A 21,675-nucleotide genomic window follows, 5' to 3' on the forward strand; every position below is an offset into this window, starting at 1 on the left:
GGAAAAAAAAAAGAAGGGGATTGCTGACATTTTGCTCCTTCAGGACTCTGAGACCTTTGAAAACTGTATGGCAAACAGCACGGGGTAGGGTTGCCATGTTGAACATTCTTCTTGAATGTTAGGACCCCTGCATCACAAACTGGCATACTGCGTTCAACACACAGGAAAGGACAAAAACGTCTTTCAGTGACTAGAGGCCATCTACGATTTCAAGTGTACTGTATTTTTCCTCCCTGGAGTAGGAAGGAGATCTTTTGCTGGGCCGTGACCTCTGGATTCCTTTCTGCATTTTGTTAATTGGGGCTGACTGTGAAATCTGAGTCAGGCAGAGGTTTTCGCCACAGAACCCCTCCAGTGCCTGATCCTTGGCTCAAAGTTCAGCCTTCCAGGTCTTTATGGAGCAATCCAACAGCTGTTGCACTTTTGACAATCCCCAGCCCAGTTTTCTCATGGGGTGAACACTGTTCATATGTTGCAATGGAGCAACAAAACCAAAGACAAATGACTCCCAAAAAAACTAATGGTTTGCAGCTTCTTTCACACTTTAAAATACTCCTTTTTGCACAGCGCAGCGCATCGTAGTTGTCAGAGCAGTGGGAGTCCCTTTAAAATACTTCTTTCTGCACAGTGCGGTGTACTGGCGGAGCAGTGGGAGTCCCTTTAAAATACTTCTTTCTGCACAGTGCGGTGTACTGGCGGAGCAGTGGGAGTCCCTTTAAAATACTTTTTTCTGCACAGTGCAGTGTAGTTGTCAGAGCAGTGGGAGTCCCTTTAAAATACTTCTTTCTGCACAGTGCAGCGTAGTTGTCAGAGCAGTGGGAGTCCCTTTAAAATACTTCTTTCTGCACAGTGCGGTGTACTGGCGGAGCAGTGGGAGTCCCTTTAAAATACTTTTTTCTGCACAGTGCAGTGTAGTTGTCAGAGCAGTGGGAGTCCCAGTGCTTTGTTAGATCCAGGTTGGGAGCCTCTGGGAGTTCTGGGATGGATCCTGTGGAGGGCAAGGACCTCAGTGGGGTACAAGGCTGTAGAGTCTCCCCTCCAAAGCATCCCTTTTCGCCCGGGGAACTGATCTCTGCAGTTTGGAGATGAGTTTGAATTCTGGAGGGGTCCCCAGGTCTCACCTGGAAACTGGCATCCCTATCCCCTGATATGAAGACAGAAGCTCCCAAAGAGGTCTAGGCCCAGGGGAGAGAAGTATGGGTCTACCAAGCATCAGGCAACTCCAGGCAGACCTACAAGTCCGTTACCACAACGGGCCACCCCGAATGATAAGCGGAATAATTTCTTTCTCAACGCACAGAGGGAAGCTGTACATGTGGAGCAGGGCTGTGCGCATGGACCACACATGTTTGCACACTCAGGCTGACGCAACTGTTAAAAAAAACCCCAACAAGTCATAGAGAGAAGAAGCCAGAGACCCAGACAACGGAAGCCAAGGGAAGACAGCCTGCACAAGGAAGATCCTTTCCATGTTTGCCTTTCCTTTCTGTCTCCCTCCCCCCCCCCCCCGCACAAGCGACTTTTTATTTTTTTACCACCCGGAACCTCTGTGGCCCTTGCATTCTCGGCTGTCACCGTTGCCCAGCGACAGTAAGAAAATCAGCACAGAAGTAATATCTTTTCCCGGACTTCCCTGTGCGGACGGGAGGGATGGAGCTCGCTGTAAACACCGGGGGCCGAGAGCCAGCAATCTAGCCCTGGCTTTCTGCCTACTTCCTTTCTGAGAGGCATGGGCCAACGTTTTGCAGGGAGGATAAGAAGAGGGGAGGGAGAGGGAGAGGAAACAAGTTGCAAAAATCTCTCACAAGCCAGCCGGCCGAGCCGAGCCGAGGGGCCCAGGAGAGTGTCAGAACCTACTATTGAGTCAACTGAGTTTGCAGCTTCCCCCAGAATCTCTCATGAATGGGGGAGGAAAAAGAAGGAAATGGAAATTGCAGGCAGACATTCGATCCAGAGGCTGGCTGGGTTTCCTGCCACTCTCAGCGTCTCGTATTCTGGCCAAGGCATCCAAACCTGGGGGACTCCTCCACCGGATTTTCTCCAGATCTCACGCGCACAGTGCTGGACCAGACCCCCTTGGTAGGCCTCCTCAAGGGAATGTCACGATCCTCTCATTATGTCAGGATTACCTCTGACCTTGGAGGCAGGGCAGAGTCCAGCAGAGTCTGTACAGCAACTCCTCCTCCTCCCCTTCCTCGGAAGTCGCACTCGGCTCCCACCCCCCTTGCCGAAAAGCCACAGCTGGATCAAAGGCTTTGCTGCAGCCAACGTTTTTCGCCTGGCTTGGGTCGCCGGGGCAGCCCACATCTGGAACGATGCGCACGTGGCTTAGCTTTTGCCTCTTGGCTGCCGTCATGGATCTAGGTAAGTCTGGGCTTGTCTGGAAGTCCGTTTTGAGCATCGAACAAGGCTAGCGTGTGTCGTGCACATAGCCAAGGGGATTTGAAGCCTTCCTTCGTCTCCCCAAATTGCCTGCCAGTCTGATGATCATCCCACCCCTGTGCTTGGGGAGCGGGTGACTGTATTTCTCAGCGAGTGGGTTGATCCAAATCAAATGGATTGAAATGGGCCTCTGTTTGGGGCCAGAGGGGTTTCCTCTCTCAGCTGTTTTTTAAGCTTGGTGCTTTTAATAATTGATGGGTACCGAAAGCGGAGGGGAGGAGGAGGGAAGGTGGCATGGCATCATCCAATCTTGTCAGATCTTGGGAGCTAAGCAGGGAGTACCAGAAGGGGCATGAGGAAGACAAGGACAAACCACCTCTGCTTTTCACTGACCTTGAAAGCCCCTTGCTGGGGTCTGCATATGTCAGCTGTAACTTGAGGGCCCAGGTTTACAGAGTCAGCTTGCTGTAGTGGTTAAAAGTGGCTGCTTCTCATTTGGAAAACTGAGCTTGATTCTCTGCTGTTTCTCCTCTACTGACCTTGGGTTAGTCACAGTTCTCTCAGAGCTCTTTCTGCCTCACCTCCATCACAGGGTGTTTGTTGCACGGAGAGAAAGGGAATTCTAAGCCACTTTGAGACTCCTCAGGGTAGAGAAAAGCAGAGTATAAAAATATGTCTTTTCCCACACACAGCTGCTGAAGCGTTTGTGCTGCTTTTGGGGGGAGGAACAATTTTTGGCATTTTGGGAAGCAGCCCAGGAAAGCTGGACAAGTTGGATGTTTCGATTTTCAGCATCAGGACAAAAACTTTCACTCCAAGATGCTGTTTGGGAGGTCCTCTTTCATTGATCGGCCAGGGCCTCTCTGCCTGTCCTCTTCAGCAGCTGTCTGTTTGTAAACTGAGAGCCAAAAGACCTGTTTTTCCAGCCCTTCATCCACATTAAGGAAATGAGTCCAGGAAAGCCTCAGCCTGAAACTGCTCATGAAGAAGAGTTAGTTTTTATACAATCGCCTTCCCTTCCTCTCCTCACAACAGTAATATCAGGGCTCTCTCAGCCCCACCTCCCTCACAGGGTGTCTTTTGTGGGGAGAGGAAAGGGAAGGCGAATGTAAGCCACTTAGAGACTCCTTTGGGTAGAGAAAAGCGGCATATAAGAACCAACTCTTCTTCTTCTAGAGTAATATCAGGGCTCTCTCAGCCCCACCTCCCTCACAGGGTGTCTTTTGTGGGGAGAGGAAAGGGAAGGCGAATGTAAGCCACTTAGAGACTCCTTTGGGTAGAGAAAAGCGGCATATAAGAACCAACTCTTCTTCTTCTAGAGTAATATCAGGGTTCTCTCAGCCCCACCTCCCTCACAGGGTGTCTGCTATGGGGAGAGGAAAAGAAGGGGATTGTAAGCTGCTTTGAGACTCCTCCAGGCAGTGAATAGTGGGGTATAAAAACCAACTCTTCTTCATTTGTTTAGCTAAAAAGGGGGATCTTTCTCCTCCTGTCTATTTTCCTGATGTTCCCAAGAAATGTTCTATGGTTAAATTATTCAGACATCATGCTGGGACTGCCCGAGACTGATATCCTTTCGTGTTATCTCTGATGTTACTTCTACCAATGCTGCCACTTGATGGGATGGTTTAGGATCCTTTGGCCTAAGCATCTGTGTGGGGTGGGGGAGGGGAAAGCATGGATCAGGACCATAGCAAAATCCAAAAATCTATGCTAGTTCTTCTGTACAGTCTCCTCCTGCAATGTATCCCTGATTGGAAATTATTTTAGATTATTTTAAGCCCCACTATGGGGCTTGGGAAGGCTGGGTCTTTTGGTTGCAAGCCCCATTAGGGTTGCCAGCTCCAAGCTGAAAATGCCAGGAGATTTTGGGAGGGAGACTGGAGAGGGTGAGGATTGGGAAAGGACCATAATGAGATATGAGGTCAGAGCCCACCCTGCAAAGCAGCCATGTTCTCCAAGAGAACTGATCATTGACAGGTTGGAGAGCCAGCATGGCATAGTGGTTAGGAGTGCAGACTTCTAATCTGGCGAGCCGGGTTGGATTCCCCGCTCCTCACTCACATGCAGCCAGCTGGGGGACCTTGGGCTTGCCACAGCACTGATAAAGCTGTTCTGACTGAGCAGTGATATCAGGGCTCTCTCAGCCTCACCCGCCTCACAGGGTGTCTGTTGTGGGGAGAGGAAAGGGAAGGCGAATGTAAGCCGCTTTGAGATTCCTTCAGGTAGAGAAAAGTGGCATATAAGAACCAATTCTTCTTCTTCTTCAGTAATATCAGGGCTCTCTCAGCCTCACCCATGTCACAGGGTGTCTGTTGTGGGGAGAGGAAAGGGAAGGCGAATGTAAGCTGCTTTGAGATTCCTTCAGGTAGAGAAAAGTGGCATATAAGAACCAATTCTTCTTCATAGTCCCATTGTATACGGCACTGGTCAGACCACACCTGGAGTACTGTGTGCAGTTCTGGAGGCCTCACTTCAAGAAGGACATCGATAAAATTGAAAGGGTACAGAGGAGAGCAACGAGGATGATCTGGGGCCAAGGGACCAAGCCCTATGAAGATAGGTTGAGGGACTTGGGAATGTTCAGCCTGGAGAAAAGGAGGTTGAGAGGGGACATGATAGCCCTCTTTAAGTATTTGAAAGGTTGTCACTTGGAGGAGGGCAGGATGCTGTTTCTGCTGGCTGCAGAGGAGAGGACACGCAGTAATGGGTTTAAACTTCAAGTACAACGATTTAGGCTAGATATCAGGAAAAAGTTTTTCACAGTCAGAGTAGTTCAGCAGTGGAATAGGCTGCCTAAGGAGGTGGTGAGCTCCCCCTCACTGGAAGTCTTCAAGCAAAGGTTGGATACACACTTTTCTTGGATGCTTTAGGATGCTTAGGGCTAATCCTGCGTTGAGCAGGGGGTTGGACTAGATGGCCTGTATGGCCTCTTCCAACTCTATGATTCTATGATTCTATGATTCTTCTTCAGTAATATCAGGGCTCTCTCAGCCTCACCCATGTCACAGGGTGTCTGTTGTGGGGAGAGGAAAGGGAAGGCGAATGTAAGCCGCTTTGAGATTCCTTCAGGTAGAGAAAAGTGGCATATAAGAACCCACTCTTATAATTTTGGGACATCTCATGCACTACTTGGCTACTTCTTCTAGCAAGCTCGATTATTCAGAGGGGGAAAGTACAGTGTGGGAGGGAAGACCGGCATCCCTATGTTGCAGAATTTGCAGAATGAAACAGCAATATTATAAAACTACCCTGGAAAAAACACACACACTGCAAGCAGCAGCCCTGAGCAACTGCACTGTGAAATCTGGCAATTACACGTGTTTTGCCACAATATTGCCCATGCTCCTTTCTCCTTTTAAAACAAATCTGCCTAGCGGACGCTTTGATTTGTGTCAAACATTCTTTATTAGCGGTAGGGCTGTTCCTGGGTTCAGAGCACTTTGAGTGAACATCCTTTTAATTCAGCAGTGTGTTGGAAGGACTTCAAAGGGTGGCTGCGCTAAGAAGGCTGCATGGTCACCAACTGCTTGACCGGGATATTTTTTTCAAAGGTGATAGGGCCTCCCAGGTAGACTAAATTACTGGTTGACTTTGGCACAGTTATTCTCTCCCAGCCTAACTCACTGCAGGAGTTGTCAAATTGTGGCTCTCCAGATGTCCATGGACTTCAATTCCCATGAGCCCCGAGAGGAGCTCATGGGAATTGTAGTCCATGGACATCTGGAGAGCCACAGTTGGGCCACAAGCTGGCAGGGGCTCATGGAAATTGTAGTCCATGGACATCTGGAGAGCCACAGTTTGGCCACATGCTGGCAAGGGCTCATGGGATTTGTAATCCATGGACATCTGGAGAGCCACAGTTTGGCCACATGCTGGCAGAGCCTCATGGGAATTGTAGTCCATGGACATCTGGAGAGCCACAGTTTGGCCACAAGCTGGCAGGGGCTCATGGGAACTGTAGTCCGTGCCACAATTTTATTCTTACTCAAAATACAAAGATGCTAAGACATTAACATTCTTACAATATTTCATTAAAGCAGCCTATCTCAACGTATTGACCATGGAGGTACCACTGAAATATTTTTCATGTACCGGGAAATAATGCGATGCTCTGTGCAGAAAGAAGACGAAGAAGGAGTTGGTTCTTATATGCTGCTTTTCTCTACCTGCAGGAGTCTCAAAGCGGCTTACATTCGCCTTCCCTTTCCTCTCCCCACAACAGACACCCTGTGAGGGAGATGAAGCTGAGAGAGCCCTGACAAGCCCAAGGTCACCCAGCTGGCTGCATGTGGGGGAGTGCAGAATCAAACCCGGCTTGCTGAGAGTAATAAATACCCCTGTCCTGTAGGGACTGTTTCATTACCTTCTGCACAGGGACCAAGAATTTCTTCAAACCAGGCAGAGAATCCTTCAGATAGAATTTTATTTAAGCTGCAACTTAATAGTAGCCAATTTTGACAACAGGGCATCCCCAAAATTGGTGTGAGACCAGCAGCTCAGGACATAAGCTTTTATACAAGTGAGTAAGTCACACCTCAATGAAGTCCCATCTCAACTGTCCACTCTGGCACAATCACTGGAAAGATCTTGCAATGAAACCAGTTCAGATAATATTTCATAACATAATAATATTCTGTTCTACTCCCCAGTGGGCTGGGAGCAAAAATGGGCTGTGCTTTTTAGTATTATAATGAAGCAAAGGGCAGTGAGCAAGAATAATGCTTGGTGTTATGTCCAGATGCTACTCTCCCCTTCCTTATCACAGACAAGGGACAGCTTTTATAAACAGGTGTCTTCAGACTAGCTGTTTACGAAAATTCTGGAACACAGGGCTCCCAAGGTGCTGGTTGCCAGCGGCATGTTTCACTGTCGCTCTTAAAATTCGGTTAGACTAAATACGTGCTGATATGGGGAAAACTTGAACTATAATACTGAAATCTAGACTCTCAAACAAAACGCTCTAAAATCCATAAGGTGCATGACTATAGTGACATAGAAAAGAACAACGTTGCAAAAGTTTACAAAAATGGCAAGATACAAAACAGAAGCATGCAGAAGTAGGAAAGTAAATGTTATCCTATAATCCTATTAAAAAGTCATAAAATCGAAGCGGTCACTCCTCCATCTCAGTGAATGGATCTGAAGAAGTGGGCGTGCCCATGAGACCTTATACCTCGAATGAAATTCCGTCCTTCATATTTCTGAGCACTGGGAATCTTGGGGAAAGAGCACTCATGTGTTGCAACATGAAAACAGGGCAACAAGACCTTCCTCTTCAAAACTGTGCTACCCTTTTTATGCTGAAAGCCTTTCAAAAATATCTTTAAATGTGATGTGCTTTGAAAATGGGATTACCGCTTCTTTCACTCCCTTTTAGGGCTGTCTTTGACCTGCGAGATTTGTGGAGGCTTCGGGCATACTTGCGACGGGTCCTTAGAGTTTTGCCTATCTGGAGAAGACAGATGTGGCGTCACTCTGCTAGAGGGTACAGGAGGTGAGTCCCAAAGACCAAATACTAGCAATGCAAGACTAAAGGCCACCTCAGTTTCCTATTCCATATGAAAGGCTGGCCTACTCCTCCATGCTTACTGCATTACGGACCAAACTGGACCCTCCGCTGTGGTTTCATCACCTGGGTTGTGATATTTTTTTCTTTCTACTGTTCTCCTATGAATGCTGACTCCCTCCTAGATAAATTTCCAGTGCTCTGATTTGTCATTCACTTGCCATCTGAATTGCTTCACTATGGCCGTTTATGCACTAGGAACTTCACTGCCCCAGCTCCCCTGCAGGAACACAAATCGGGGACAGATGAGGTGCACCAGGCCAAATGCTTCCCTATGTGGGTGCGGGAACAGGTGTGGCAACCTGCCATGACTAAAACTCTAGCCTGCAGCCTGGCATGAAACCTCCAGTGCATAAACGGTCTATATGAGATAGGGCCTGTTCAGGAATGGCATCCTCCTTGCACTGAAAATGATTGCAGGTTAATACAATTTCTCAGAAAGGGCTGGGGGCTTATGGAGAAATAACTGGCTGATCTAGGGATGGTCTTAGCAATGCTGGGCTTTCAGAATGAATGGCAGCTCACCACTGGCCTCCACCAATGAGGGTTCAGCAAGGCTGGCACTGGCTTTAGGCTGATCCTGTGTTGAGCAGGAGGTTGGACTAGATGGCCTGTGTGGCTCCTTCCCACTCTAGGATTCTAAGAGCTGCTATTGCCACTGTAAGTCAGCTGCCTGATTCCCAGACGGGACAGGTATAAGAGGATGCAGGGACACACTCTTCTTCTTTCCCCTCTCCTTTGCTGGGTGGAGACATGGGTAGTTGGACTACCCAAAGCCCAGGGCAGCTGCCTCCGCTGACCATAACCTAAGAACCCCCATAGCCTGATGGTTTTGTTGTTTTCCTTTACTGTTGCCTCCATCTAAGATGGACTGCTCCCTGTGATGTGGAATGTTATCACTATCACTGGCTATATCAAACAATGCTTGCCATAAGGGATAAGAACATCAGAAGAACCCTGCTGGATCCGACCAGGGAGGGTCCATCTAGTCCAGCATCCTGCCTCACACAGTGGCCAACCACTTCCTCTGGAGGGCCAACTGCAGAGCACAGAGGCCAAGGCCTTCATAAGAATCTCAGAAGAGACCTGCTAGGTCAGACCAGGGAGGGTCCATCTAGTCCAGCATCTTCCTTCACACAGAGGCCAACCAGTTCCTCTGGAGGGCCAACCACAGGGCAGAGAGTCTGAGGCCTTCATAAGAACCTCAGAAGAGCCCTGCTGGATCTGACAAGGGAGGGTCCATCTAGTCCAGTATCCTGCCTCATACAGTGGTCAGCCACAGGGCACAGAGGCTGAGGCCTTCATAAGAACCTCAAAAGAGCCCTGCTGGATCCAACCAGGGAGGGTCTATCTAGTCCAGCATCCTGCCTCACACAGTGGGCAGTGAGTTCCTCTGGAGGGCCAACCACAGAGCACAAAGGCCAAGGCCTTCCCCTGGCTTTGGAATTCAGAGGTTTAGTGCCTCTGAATGTGGAGATTCCCCTCAGCCACCATGGCTACTAGCCATGGATCTTGCTTCACACAGAGGCCAACCAGTTCCTCTGGAGGGCCAACCACAGGCTAATAGCCATGGATAGACTTTGCCATGAATCTGTCTAATCCCCTTTCAAAGCTGTTAATTCCTGTGACCATCCTGTCATCCTCTGGCAGCAAATTCCACATTTTAATCACTCTCTGTGATCCAAGGCCTGGCTCCGGATGAGTCAGCCTCAATGCACTGTTTGTATATGATGCATCTTCCTTGGGCCTGTCATGTTTACCTAAATGTTCTCTCTTTTTTTTAAACAAACAAAAAAATTCTTTCAGCTCTGCAAGTGAAGAGCATCACAAAAACGTGTATCCGATCAGAATCCTGTGATGAACCCTTCGCTTCTGTTAACGCAGGCAAGGCTGGAGAAGCATGGACCCATCTGACCTGTTGCCTGGGGGACGAGTGCCGGAGAATCACTCCAACAAGTATGCTGCTGCTGCATTCTACTTTCCTTTCCTCCCCAGATACAACTGGGACTCTCTGGTTACCTCCACAATCCTACCAGATATCCTCTGCATCCTTCCTTCCCAAAGGGTCCAGCTCAGCAGTGTTTAGATTATTACTGATGTATGTTTAGTAATTACATAATGGCAGAAGTTCTGCACAGAAGTTCTCTGGGTCTCATAACTTCTCTCAGAGGAGTAAAAAGCATGTATCTGTCAGGACTAGGCATGTGTAAAAATAAGGAAGTGCATCTGGCCTCAACCAGGGCCAGGGCCTTATCAGTCCTGGCCCCAACCTGGTGGAATGAGCTCCCAGGAGAGCTGAGGGCCCTGATGGAGCTATCACAGTTCTGGAGGACCTGCAAAACAGAGCTCTTCCACCAGGTTTTTGGTTGAGGCCAGAGCTAGCACTAGGGATGTCATGGCCCCTCCTCAGGCTCAGTTGTATTACATCCACATCCCCCACCTCTACGGAGGTTGGCTCAAGGGAGGGATTTGTAGGCCGCCAATCTTTTGTGGGAGTAGAGGTTCAAGAGCCCTGGGAATAATGGGTTTTATATGGGGATTTTATGGGGGCTTTGTTGTAAGCCGCCACGAGTCTTGGGAAAGCAATGGGATATATGCCTAATAAATAATAATGATAATAACTTGTATCGTTTTGGATTTGGCCGGAAAAGATATGGTCAGAAGCATTTCGGCCAAATCTGAAATGCAGAAATAACCCTTCACCTTTTCAGATTCGACTGAAACTGAAAAGTCTCAGGGCTTTTGGTGTGCATGCCCCCCCTTCCCAGGCAGCAGCCTCTCCACTGCCTGAGAAGGGGTGGGGGAAGAGCTCCTGCCAAACAGCTGATGATGGCAGGCATACCACCCACTGGGAAGGTGATTAAAGGGAGCGGACCCGGCACCTGTCATTATTAGTTGTTCAGTTCTCTGGCTGCATTTAAAGGGCTGAGGGATTTAAAGGGAGCAGGTGGGGCACCTTTCATCATCAGCTGTTCTGCTTGCTGGTATTCCCATCGTAATATTTGTTGCATCTTCATGGGCAAGCTGGACAGCTGATGATGACAGGTGCCCCACCTGCTCCCTTTAAATCCCTCCCCAGTTGTTATCAGTTGTTAGGTGCTGACAAAGAAAGTGGGAGAAAGCCTTTGAACAGCCTCACAATGACACCCGAAGTGTGTTGTAAAGGTCCAGGGAGGATGAAGTAAAGGGCCGAGGGGGGGGAGGAGAAGTCATCCTTTGCGGCCCACATGTGGTCTACGGACCACATGTGGTCCGCCGCCCACAGGTTGGGGATCGCTACTTTTCAGCTTACCCAAGCTGAACCACCCATGCCTAGGCAAGATGGGACCACAGTGGTGGTGGTTGGCTGTGACTTAATTTGGACTTTCTCCTTCAGGGTCCCTATAATCTATGACATGAACAAAAAGTTCAGCAAGTAGAAAGCACTGCTGAACAGTCCTGGGTTTTAGGAGTTATACTGGCCTGGGCAATCCAAGGGCTTCATAGTTCCAGCCAAAAAGCAAAGGTTCATGATGCACGGACAGAAGAAGAATCAGATATCCTTTATGGACATGTTAAACTAACACAGTAAAATTAGGAGAAAAAGATGTCAAGGTCAAAACTGAATAAAATGACAGAATGTCTACAAAGGACACCAAAGGAAAATAATAAATAGGCTACCAGTTGTACCTAGCATTGGTGCAGCTTCATGGCACCTTAACATTTACCTTATGGTTATATATATATTGCCTTTTGGAACTGTCCATAGAGTTTTCATGGCAAAGATACTGGAGTGGTTTGCCATTTCCTTCTCCAGAGGATCACCTTTTGTCAGAGCTCTCTGCTATGACCTGTCCATCTTGGGTGGCCCTGCACGGTATAGCTCATAGCTTCACTGAGCTATACAAGCCCCTTTGCCATAACAAGGCCTGGAGGATCATTGTCCATGGGGTCGCGATGGGTCGGACACAACTTCACAACTAACAACAACAACAACAACAACAACAATAACAACATAAATTGCAGCCAAGAGATCCAAGGATTTTCTGGCAGCCAGGCAAGAGACGTGTGCAGATGGTTTGCTAATGCCTGCCTCCACGTCATGATCCCTGGACAGTTTCCACACTGGGAACTTTGCTGCCCTGACACCCCTGTGGGAGCACAAATCTGGGGTGGACGAGGTGCACCAGCCCAAATACTCCCCCTTGTGGTGTAGGAAGAGGTGGGGCAACCTGCCCTGGCACAAACTCCAGCCGGCAGCCCAGCACAGAGCCTCCAGTGTGGAAATGGTCCCTGGTGTATTTTGGAGAAACTCCATCTAAAGCCTTGGATGGTCCAAATACTGGCCAGAGTCAATCCTGCTTAGTTTCTGATATCTGACCGGGCTAGGTAGAGATGACCGTAGTAATTAAACGTGCCCCAGTAAATTAAATGGGTTGGCAGAAAATGCAGCCCAAAGGTTTAAGCTACTGTTTGGTATGGGAGAAGCATAGAAAGTTGCTGAGTGACAAAGTCACATGTATTTAGTTCAGGTGACTCCCAGCCACTGTTTTCCAGCCCTGGTGCTTCCCTTTGTTCCCATCAGGAACAAAAATGGGGAGGGGAGCAACTAAAGATCCTACTTGGTGTCATGGTTAGGAGTACAAACTTCTAATCTGGCGAGCTGGTTTTGATTCCCTGCTCCCCCACATGCAGCCAGTTGAGTGACCTTGGGCTCACCACAGCAGTGATAAAGCTGTTATGACTGAGCAGTAATATCAGGGCTCTCTCAGCCTCACCTCCCTCACAGGGTGTCTATTGTGGGGAGAGGAAAGGGAAGATAAGCCACTTTGAGACCCCTTCAGGTAGACTTCTTCTTCTTCTTCTTCTTCTTCTTCTTCTTCTTCTTCTTCTTCTTCTTCTTCTTCTTCTTCTTCTTCTTCTTCTTCTTCTTCTTCAACTCTGAATAACACCGTACCACCACTTCTGGTTGTCCTGGGAAGTCATGTTATGACTATCTAGAAATTTCTCAGATCTCTAAGGTGTTCTACTATAAAGATTGCAGTATTTCTAGAACGCTGTGGCATCATTTGAATGCACAACTGGAAGTGACATTGTGATGCTGGGTGCTGTCACTCCACCACTCCCCTTGGGCCAAAGAGGCCAGCTGGCAACTGACCGCTCACCTTGCCTAGACTGTTCTTTTTGTACAAATCTCAATGTCTCTTCTTTCATGCAGTGCCACCATTGAACAACACACCCAATGGGAAAACATGTCCAGCTTGCTACGCCATTCAGAGCCTTGAGTGTGAAGAGGAGGTCATCAAATGTACTGGAGACCAGCTCTATTGCCTCGAGGCATCTAGGAGTGTATTCCTTGGTAATTAATCTCTGATTCATACATGCAAATCCTGGTCATTATTTTAAAGTCACCAACCTCTGCCTTCTAGGGTTCTCATCTATTCCACCACCCCCTACACAGAAAATATCCAGTGGTAGCAAAGCCTTCCATGACTCTTCACTTCTTCCTGCTCTTTTAACTTGAACAAGATTGAATCTGTTTCCTGGCCCAACTAGTCACTCATTTTCATGCTCAGAAACAGAACACCTAAAACTGCTTCCTACTGACTCAGACTGTCATGACCCCATTATGCTCTTTGAGAGAGACGCAGAAAATGACCTTAGGCAGACTTTAGTAGAGAACCCATAAGAGGTTTTATTCTAGTCTAAGAGAGCAACAACGGGCAGACAATCACAACAGGCAATCTTTGCTAAAGACAGGATAAAAATGTAGGGTCAAGATACATATAGGCTTCAGCCCAAACCCCCCATTCACCCAGGCACTTATTGCACCAAAAGTCATTCCCACAGAAAACCCCTTTCATTCCCCAAAGTGAAAGCAAATCAGGATTTGACACCTGGTTGCTGGACATTCCCCAAGGATATTTACTCCCGTTAAGACACTACACAGAGGCCTTCTCAAGAGAGAACAACTATAAACCATGTACCCAGTGATCTAAGAAACCAAGACACAGAGAGGGGTAAGAATAAACAGTTGCAGTCTGGAAAAATATTGAGAGACCTCCTAAGACCCCTATTGAGAGGGAGTCCCCTTGATAGATGGCATGGTGCCAATGGGGTGGCATGACACAGACTATTGGTCCATCAGGCTAAGTCTTGTCTATTCTGACAGTCAGCAGCTTTCTAGGGTCTGAGGCAGAGGTCTTCTACATCACCTACAACCTGACAATTTCAGTTGGACATGCTGGGGATCAAACCTGGATCTTCTGTGTGCAAAGCAGGTGCTCTCTGCACCAAACCCTTTCCCCCAGTCTGTCAATATTACCTGGGCACTGCACTGCAATTCAAATTCTGACTGATGTCTCTTGCAATTCTCTTGGCAGGTGGAAAAAATGTGCCAGTCATCATAAAGGGATGTGCAAACAATGCATACTGTAACAATATCCAAGAGCATTCCTTCTTTGGTGGGATCCATAACGTCATAACAGCCAATTGCACACTAGCCTCTGGGATTGCCAGTATTGTCCCCGGATTCTTTGGACTCTTCCTCCAACTTCTTGTTGGGCTTTTGCTTGCCAAGGCACTGGACTGATTTCCCTGGACAGAGATTTTGCTCCTGCAGTTTTTCCTGGCTGATCACTTCTGGCTTTTAGGTCGTTGTCTGGCTATAGATTTTATAAAGCTCTTACTGGCCACAGGACAAAAAATTAACTTCCCCTTGAGAGCCAGCTTGGTGCTGTGGTTAAGAGTGGCAGACTCTAATCTGGAGAGCCGGGTTTGATTCCCCCTTTCTCCTCCATATGCAGCCAGCTGGGTGACTTTGGGCCAGTCCTAGTTCTCTCAGAGCTCTCGCAGTCCCACCTGCCTCACATGGTATCTGGTTTGGGGAGAGGAAGAGTAAGCAATTGTAAGCTGCTTTGAAACTCCTTCGGGTAGTAAAAAGCGGGGTATAAAAACATATCTTCTTCTATTCCATAATGGCTTTGGGCAGCACCAGTGCGTGCGCAGGAAGAGGGGTATCTGGGTGATGCACCCACCCAGTGACTGAAGGAAGTCAGATCTGCTGATGTTTACCAGTTGACTGTGGTGGTGAGTACTGGATGAAGTGGGCCTGCAGAGCTGCCCTTTTCAGATGCTTCATTGGCTGGCAGGAAGGTGTTGCTTCAGCACCCTGGAGTCATATTGAGTGCTGTTTCTGCTACTTACCCTGGCACTATATCACTTTAAATGTATTAAACAGCCTTGCTAAAGGGGAGGGGGAGCAAGAACAATCCCAGAAAGCAATTGACAAAAGGTTCTGACAAATCCAAATGGATCCAAATGTGCATGCTTTCAAAAGGATGCTTCAGGAAAAAGGCAATGTTTCTAAATCGGAGGCAATAAATATTAAGCTGAACCTGGTTGTATTCTTTATCTATATCTGCCTTTCTATCCTAAAAGCCCTCCCCAGTACAAATTATATTTCGCTGTCCTAAAGGGCTCTGCTCCACAATAACAGCCCCCAACCCAACTGTATGTATGGTTTCTCAAAATGTAATACAGATTATTTAAAATGATTCTATATAACCTAAAATACCTTTGAATGAAAAGTGTATATACAATATACTATACCATGTGGAATGGCATAGTATAGCCCAGTCTCATCAAATCTTGCAAGTTAAACAGGGTTGGTACTTGGATAGAACATCACCAAGGAAGACTTTCCAGAGGAAGATAATGATAAAAACTTCTGTTTCTATGATTGTCAGGACAACTGGTAGGGGATGGGGGACTTGCCAGGAGAGAGAGAGAAGAAGGCCTGGGTGATGTGGAGATGTCACTTCCAGTGCACACAGGAAGTGACATCATCAAGCTGTGCCATCTTGAAGTTGCACTGGGTATTTGGGCAAACCTCTATGATAAAAATGGCTTCTACCATAGTCTTCCTGTCCAAACATCAGAGTACCACTTGGATGTTGCCTGTGTGATGACATCACTTTCTGTGTCTGCTGGAAGTGACAACACCATGCCACCAGCAATGTCCCCTGGGCCTTTATTCCTTTCCTGGTAAGTCCCCCCACTGACCAGTTGATTGGGGCCAGGGGGTTGGAGCATGGCGACCTGGCAAGCCTATCAGCTTCTCACATGACTTGAAAACCCTGCGGGAATCAGTATAAACCAGCTGTGACTTGATGGAACTTTACTGACACACAAAATATAAAATATATTCAACATTGTATATGGTAAATATTCAACATTGTATATGGTAAAAAAGGCAAATGCCATTTTGGGCTGTATCAACAGGGGCATCACATCAAAATCACGAGATGTCATAGTCCCATTGTATACGGCACGGGTCAGGCCACACCTGGAGTACTGTGTGCAGTTATGGAGGCCTCACTTCAAGAAGGACATAGATAAAATTGAAAGGGTACAGAGGAGAGCAACGAGGATGATCTGGGGCCAAGGGACCAAGCCCAATGAAGATAGGTTGAGGGACTTGGGAATATTCAGCCTGGAGAAAAGGAGGTTGAGAGGGGACATGATAGCCCTCTTTAAGTATTTGAAAGGTTGTCACTTGGAGGAGGGCAGGATGCTGTTCCCGTTGGCTGTAGAGGAAAGGACATTCAGTAATGGGTTTAAACTTCAAGTACAACGATATAGGCTAGATATCAGGAAAAAAATGTTCACAGTCAGAGTAGTTCAGCAGTGGAACAGGCTGCCTAAGGAGGTGGTGAGCTCCCCCTCACTGGCAGTCTTCAAGCAAAGGTTGGATACACAGTTTTCTCGGATGCTTTAGGATGCTTTGGGCTGATCCTGCGTTGAGCAGGGGGTTGGACTAGACGGCCTGTATGGCCTCTTCCAACTCTATGATTCTATGATTCTATGATTCTAATCCATCACTTGTCACAAAAATATTTGCCACAGTCCATGAGAAGACCACCGTACCAGCTTGCACTTTCCCAAGAAGCCTTTGTATGTATCCCAGCCTTAGAAGAAGTCACTTGGACTAATCTTGCCAATGTCCAGCTGAGGATTGGTGCTCACCTGAAACCATATAGGATTTCCAGACCACAAAGCAAAGTTCAACAAGAGAAAAAGTCAGCTTTATAGAGTAGTCTGCATGGCATTCTAGTTAATAACTGAACATCTAGTTAATAACTGAACAACCAGTGTTGGTTAATCTCTCTGTTATGGTTCTATCTTGCCCTGCCAACAAGATCAAGTCACAAATGTCATTCTTCTCTCATCCAACAACCCAGTTAGGTAAGTTATTCTGAGAAGCAATGATTATCCCAAAGTTGTTCATCCAGCATTATGGATGGGTGGAGATCTGAACTGAGTTTTCTCTGCTTCTTCCCCAAACCCCCCTATCGAATAGGAAATCTATTCCAAACAAAGAGCCAGATGGGACTCTGGAGTTCAGTCTTGGGCCTCTCACTGGTTATGGAGTTAGGGGAGCCATTTTCTAAGGGACTGATAATAACTAATTATATCAAGAATTTGTTATGATCCACACAGTCAAAACTTCCTTGTAGTCAATAAAGCAGATGTGGACATCCAATAGTCCCATGACTTCCCCAAAATCCAGTGCAGGTTTGCTATGTGATCATGAGTGCCATGCCCCCATCAAAAGCCAGCTTAAACATTGGTTATTTCTTTTTCAATGGTTGTTGCTATGCCAGGGCATCTGATCAGACTGATGGAGTCGCTCTACGCAGACCAAGAAGCCACTGTACGCATGCCATTTGGTGACACTGACTAGTTCAAAAGAGAGAAAGGAGTGTGCCAAGGTTGCATTCTTTCCCCCTTCCTGTTTAACTTGTATACTGAGATCATTATGAGAGAGATTGAACTCAGAATCAAACACTGGAATTTAGACTGGAGGAAGGAATATAAATAATCGTCTTGTCAGGAACTAAGACCATTTCCGCATGAGGAATCTGCCTCTGGACAGCCTCTGGTTGCCAGCGAGTTTTAGAGCCCCCTCCACGTGATGTTGTCTGCATCCCAAGGCTGTCCACAGGCTGGCTAGAGCCTGGATTCCACCTCCTATTGTACTTCTCATCAGGGAGCAACCAGGGGCAAGCCTGTATGGAGGGGGAAAGGTGTAATAGTCTCTGTAGCATTATCCTGCCCTCATACCTGCCCTCTCCTCTCCATTTCCTGCTCTAAGATTTTTTTTTTCAATTGGCGTGGTCTGTGTTGCTGTGGGACCGCAAAGGTAAAATAAAAATAAAATAAAGTCTCCATGTTCTTTTTGGAATCAGGCAGGCAAAACACAGTCCCATTTATGTTTTCTGCCTGTGGGAAATGAATGGAGTAAGGGGAGGAGTAGTGTGATGAAGCAGCCCTCTCCCAATCATCCAGGTGTCTGTGCTCCTTGTTTTTAAGCCCACTGTTTAAACAAAATCACTCTCTGGGGTCCAGTTACCACTTTCAGCCTCTCATAAATCGACCCAGACACAAATAGTTTGAAAAATGGGGGAGGGAGGAGAATGCTGTATCAGTCTTGTATTTCTTTATAGCAATGTGGAAGTGCTGATTATTTTGATTAAAACTGCTTCTGTGTTGTGGCACTACCACATAGCAATGCAGAAGTGCTTTTTAAAAAATAAATAATTTCAGGGCTCGGAGTGGGGAGAAGGTTTCAGTCCATGAGATAACTGCTGTGCTGTGATTGGTGGCTTGCTGTGATTGACAAGCCAAGGTGCGGCGGGGGGGGGGGGGAGTTCAGCTTGTTTTCCCTTGCAGCCTTCCTGGGAGACAAAAAGCCACCATGAGGCAGGGGAAAAACATGGGAGGGGTCTCCCATCAGAAGGGGTGCAAATGCATGGCTTACAACCGCACTGTCAGGTGCTCATTCCATTCCACCCAGGTGCCTTGTCAAATTCCCTCTCTGGGTCTCTCAACGTTGCCCTGATTGTTGCTTCCTGCTCCCCCCTCTCTCCGGGCGGGCTCCACTTAGAGGTGTTAAAAACTTAAGTCACCCTGATTGCTGCCTTCCTTCTCTCCTTTTCGTCCTCCCTGTAAGCCGTGAGATCCAGTGTTCCGCTCTGAAATGTTAAATGCATGAGCAGATGGCCTGCTCAGCTCCAGCATTTAGCACCCGTCTGGGTTCAAACACTTCCCCTTGGGAAAGGTTTTCTGGCTCTCCTGATGAGAGAGGAGGGGAGGTTCTACTCATGTGCCTATAAAACCTGGGTCCAATCTAAACGCATAATCGCAGTCAATTTTCCTGTTCTACATATTGCCTTAGCTGACTGTTCGTCTGTGGTCCTGCCTTCAATAAAACTACCTTTTGATGAAATGCCGGGCGTCAGTACTCACTGAGCTAGGACATTGAAGAAGGGCTTTGCAACTGCACTATCTGGTTGGTTCGTTTGCCAGCAGGAGGCATTGCGAGGTTTGCGCCTCCGTGCGGAAACCGTCTGAGGAAGGCCTAGAACAGCTGATTACATAGGCCAATGAAGTCGGTAAGAAATCCGGCCTTTGGTTAAACACTAAAAAAGGCAAAAATAACGACCATTGCAAAAAACAGACGGGTCACAAGAACAATTGATGGTGGAGAGACTGAACGCGTTCAAGAATTGCAGCTGCCAGAATAAAACAGCGTCCCACCATTGCTCAGGCGGGAGGGTGCCAGGGCGGTGAGAAGGGGCTATCGCACTACCTGCTCAGGTGCACCACTGGAGCGGGCACATGACCTCCCCCCCTCCCCCGCGCAAGCTTAAAAGGCAGCTAACTCAGAGGGAAGCCCTCTTTTTCCTGTGCTGCCGGAAGATTTTCCCTCCCTCCCATGGATTTGGTCTCTATCATGCTCTCTTTTTGTTTAGTTTCTTATGTTGTCACAGCTGGCGTATTTTGGGCTGGGCGGAGCTTAGGGGGCACAGCCCGAGCCTGCAGCAAGGTCTAGATTTGGGAGAGTGGGGTTTTGAAAAACATGGTTGGCTCATTTACAAATCTAGATAATGGACAGCATTCCGGGAAGTAAACCGTCTGAAGCACTTAGCTTCTTGTTGCTGGATGTTCCCGAGCAAGCTGAAAGAATATTTTTACAGCCCTCATTTCACTTAAGCTGAATTGATTTACATGGAGACATTACCAGGATTCTGCATTACCCAGCAAGCAGCGTCATGACTTGGCATACTGTATTCTTGTTTTGCTCTAAAGGAAAAAGAAACACTGGAGTATGTTGGAGTCCCCCCCCCCCCTCCATCCATTTCCACTCAATGCCTGTTATTCTATCATCTTTTGGTCTCCTGGGGCATCACTGTTCCCACCCAAGCTGAAGAACATCTGTTCAGCTGTACGTTTTAAAAACACTTCTTTTAAGCAAAGTGGATATTCCTGTGTACACTATAAAACCTTAAGTGGACTTAATGGGGATGCCTGGTAGCTGCAACACGCACCTTTACACTTTGTCCCCAGAGCTTTTGATAATTTGGCCCGGAGAAGGAAAATTAAAAGTGTTAAAAAAGAGGAATTGTCCAAGAAACAGAAGGAAGGACAGACCTCTAATGAAGAGTACTTGCAGATTACAGAGCACTGGAGGTCAGCCATCAGAGAGGCCAAAGCTGGGAGTGAGCTGAGGCTACTTAGGGAAGCCCACTGCAACAAGAACGGTTTCTTCAGAAATGTGAGGAGCAAACGTAAGGTGAATGAGGCAATAGGCCTGCTGTTGGGTGAAGATGGAAAGATTCTGACCGAGGACAGAGAAAGCAGAAAGGCTCCATACCTATTTTGCCTCTGAGTTTTTCCAGAAAAAGAAGAGTTGGTTCTTATATGCCGGTTTTCTCTACCCGATGGAGTCTCAAAGCAGTTTACAGCCGCCTTCCCTTCCCTCTCCTCACAACAGACATCCTGTGAGGAAGGTGAGGCTGAGAGAGCCCTGAGATTACTGACCAAGAAGAGTTGGTTTTTAGATGCCGCTTTTCTCTACCTGAAGGAATCTCAAAGCAGTTTACAGTCGCCCTGTGAGGGAGGTGAGACTGAGAGAGCCCTGATATTACTGCTCGGTCAGAACAGCTTTGTCAGTGCTGTGGTGAGCCCAAAGTCACCCAGCTGGCTGCATGTGGGGGAGCGCGGAATCAAACATGGCTCACCAGATTTGAAGTCCACACTCCTAACCACTGCACCAAACCTAGGGATGGTAGTAGGCAAGGTATGGTGTCTGGCTGGTGGGTTAACAGAGGCACCTGGCTGCACTGGATGAGGTCTAATACCCGGGGCTGGATCGTGTGCATCCAAAAGTGCTCAAAGAACTTCCTGGAGAGCTTGAGGAACATTTGTCCATCATCTTTAGGACATTTTGGAGAACTGGAGAGGTGCCAGAAGACTGGAGGAGAGTGAATGTTATTCCATTCTTCCAAAAACGTACCTAGGAAACTACAAGTCTCCAGGTGTGTCTCAGGCCCCACCTGGAGGGTGGCAGCTTTATTGCAGTGGTGGCATCTCCCTTCCTTGTGCCCACCATGGCTTCTGTGCTCACTAAAATGATGATTCATGGGTGGCTTGGGCAGCTGGCTGGCCTTGCCACACTGATAGCTTTCTCATTGGCCTGAGTGGCTACTGGCTTGCTCGTGGTGTTTGCTCGTGGGTGTCTCAGGCAGCCTCCAAGCGGGGTCCAGGCTGCCAGTCCACTTCCCTGACAAAGTCCACCCCTTCTTTGGAACTGGGGCGATCCTTGTTCTGGGGGTAGTCCACCAACCCACTGGCTGAAGGGAGACTTTTCTTGGTGGCCTTAATGGCCAATCCACCCCAGA

General features: G+C 47.7%; 1 protein-coding gene across 1 annotated transcript; it reads left to right on the forward strand.

Moving 5' to 3' along the window:
• Positions 1–1,784: 1,784 nt before the first annotated feature.
• LOC143837233 (phospholipase A2 inhibitor gamma subunit B-like) lies at positions 1,785–15,326 on the forward strand. Its single transcript, XM_077336838.1, has 5 exons — positions 1,785–2,364; positions 7,763–7,879; positions 9,758–9,907; positions 13,149–13,289; positions 14,314–15,326. Exons 1-5 carry the CDS (start codon positions 2,316–2,318, stop codon positions 14,520–14,522), a joined length of 666 nt encoding a protein of 221 aa, XP_077192953.1. The 5' UTR covers positions 1,785–2,315; the 3' UTR covers positions 14,523–15,326.
• Positions 15,327–21,675: the final 6,349 nt, after the last annotated feature.

The sequence above is a fragment of the Paroedura picta genome, chromosome 5, assembly GCF_049243985.1.
Source record: "Paroedura picta isolate Pp20150507F chromosome 5, Ppicta_v3.0, whole genome shotgun sequence".
In the NCBI taxonomy this organism is placed as follows: Eukaryota; Metazoa; Chordata; class Lepidosauria; order Squamata; family Gekkonidae; genus Paroedura; species Paroedura picta.

What these genes read in the sequence shown, in the direction of transcription:
- LOC143837233 (XM_077336838.1), top strand. Translation starts at nt 2,316, where the DNA reads ATGCGCACGTGGCTTAGCTTTTGCCTCTTGGCTGCCGTCATGGATCTA. An exon ending in GGCTGCCGTCATGGATCTAG is followed by an intron (nt 2,365 to 7,762) that starts GTAAGTCTGGGC and finishes ACTCCCTTTTAG; the next exon opens with GGCTGTCTTTGACCTGCGAG. An exon ending in ATCTAGGAGTGTATTCCTTG is followed by an intron (nt 13,290 to 14,313) that starts GTAATTAATCTC and finishes TTCTCTTGGCAG; the next exon opens with GTGGAAAAAATGTGCCAGTC.